This window comes from Sitodiplosis mosellana, unplaced genomic scaffold, assembly GCF_009176505.1.
Source record: "Sitodiplosis mosellana isolate CC-2019 unplaced genomic scaffold, AAFC_SMos_1.0 Smas_scaffold_4113, whole genome shotgun sequence".
NCBI lineage: Eukaryota > Metazoa > Arthropoda > Insecta > Diptera > Cecidomyiidae > Sitodiplosis > Sitodiplosis mosellana.
This window is the reverse complement of record NW_022599355.1, coordinates 1-2,049: the sequence shown is the minus strand read 5'-3', so window position 1 is coordinate 2,049 and position 2,049 is coordinate 1. Positions and strand designations below refer to the sequence as shown.

The window sequence follows — 2,049 nt, the reverse complement described above, 5'->3', positions numbered from 1 at the left end:
AGCAGTGAATACAATCGGTGACCGCAGAGCGCCACTCCGAAGTCAATAGGGCTGGCGGCTAGGCGATCCGATTCAGGGTGTTTCATTACTTTTGTAAAATTATCAAATGTAAATGAAAAATGAATTATATGATATTATTCAGTCTGTGATTAGACGGTGAAATAAATAATAAATAAATAAATAGCCCACCATTATCGTCAATTGTTTATCAAATATGGTATATCACAAACAAAATGCTAAACAGTGAGTCAAGGCATTGTGTTCGCTCATGTGATCAATGAATGTTATTTTTTTTCATTTATCACATTCCACCGGATAAGAAAAGATTTCTGAACGAAGAAACGATAATACAAGAAAAAGAAATTAGCTGAAATGTTGTTCAGAAAATGTATGTATCTATTCGAAGAAAAACAAATAGTCACAACAGAGTTTTTATCATTTTAATAGAAGTATTAGGACTAGACGAACTCAAATGCAATTGTATGTATGCAAATGGTTATCGATTCTGTCACAGTTTTTCTGTGTACTTGTCACGCTTTGCTGTCATTTGATTCAATGCAATATTATTTGTTGCATATGTCACCGACGAAGAATTCGTCGTGATACTTGAAGCCGTGGATTTTTTGATAATTGCTTGATATCTAGAAAAAAAGATCGGATCGAATATGGTTACAAATTGAGAGATGCTTATTGTGAGCACAAACCTTTTCTTTATCAATCGGAACATACGGCGTTTACAAACCATAAATGCAAATATCAAAACACCTTGCAAACAGTTCCACACATCAAAAAAGAAGAAATATATGCTTTCTGAATCCACTAGGAATGAAAACGACTCCATAAACCAAATAACTCCCATCACTATGAAAAGTCGTAGGAATAGGTTGAAACTAGAATAAAAACCAACAATTGCCTATGTTATTAAAGGCAGAATTTTGCCAATGCAATTGTATTGCCTACTTTTCCTTTTCACTTTGGAGTCTGCATTGATGTTTACCGTTTTCACCTTGTGCCATCACTTTGTTCAGATCGATTTGAAGTAAACGAATTTTGAAGGCGGTCAGAACGAAAAACAGAATATTCACGGAGCATAGAATGAATTGTGGAAGGTAGAAGTAGAAAAGTCTTGTATTCCATTCCTCTAAAGTTTTAAAATAGAATGTTCGTAAAATGGTGGTGGTGGTTCTTTCGCTAAGTTTTTGTTCTTAAATACATACTTTGAAGAAAGCACATGTGTACTCCCATCAATGGTTGGAATGTTTTTGGAATGCCAGGAATGTAGTCCATGGTTAAAGTGAGAAGTGTCATCAGCAACGATAATCCCAATGCATAGATTGTGTAGAAAATGAATCGCTTCTTTTCGGACAACATAAATCCGCTAGTTTTTTTGTTGGGCAATTTGAATTCACTATTTTGGAGGTTTTTTTTTGTTTAAATAATTATAATGTGATAAAAAAAATGAAACAAACCTAAAATTCCACCATAAATCAAAAGAGATTACACTCAACCACAGAAATACCGATTGTGACGCAAAATATGTCGTATATCCAACTAATTTACACGGCAAGGGCTTCACATATCTATCGTCATTGATATATATCCAACCAAACAATGGTTGGAAAATGACTAAGCTCACCAAATAGCATAACAAGCATTTTCCGTGCAAATTCCGTAAATCTGGTATGAGAATGTAGACGAAGAAAGTGGCCATCGTAAATGGGACCGATATAAATAGAACTACAAAAGTACGAAGAGAAAAAAACAATTGAGAAAATGTATTTTCACATTTAAATTTACACAACCTACGATATGGCATACAAGCTTTTCGCACATTAAGTTTTTCTACAGCTTTGTCCACTTCATCATTAACTCGCTTCGCGAGTCCCAAAATTTTTCGTTCTTTACTATTGTAGTATAAACAAAATTCATGATGTTCGTATGATCTGTTCTTGCCGATTAATACACCATCCTGTTTAAATTATGAACAAATTTTCTTTTGGTAAACTATTTTTGATTTCATTTTTATGTCAATTACATACGTTCGTTATA

General features: G+C 33.6%; 1 protein-coding gene across 1 annotated transcript; it reads right to left on the bottom strand.

Moving 5' to 3' along the window:
• Positions 1-370: 370 nt before the first annotated feature.
• On the bottom strand, positions 371-2,043 carry LOC129572097 (G-protein coupled receptor Mth2-like). The gene is made up of 7 exons (XM_055452012.1): positions 2,040-2,043; positions 1,807-1,969; positions 1,470-1,737; positions 1,218-1,408; positions 961-1,141; positions 705-890; positions 371-641 (listed from the first exon to the last, which is right to left on the bottom strand). Exons 2-7 carry the CDS (start codon positions 1,814-1,816, stop codon positions 509-511), a joined length of 969 nt encoding a protein of 322 aa, XP_055307987.1. The 5' UTR covers positions 1,817-1,969; positions 2,040-2,043; the 3' UTR covers positions 371-508.
• Between the last annotated feature and the right edge of the window lie 6 nt (positions 2,044-2,049).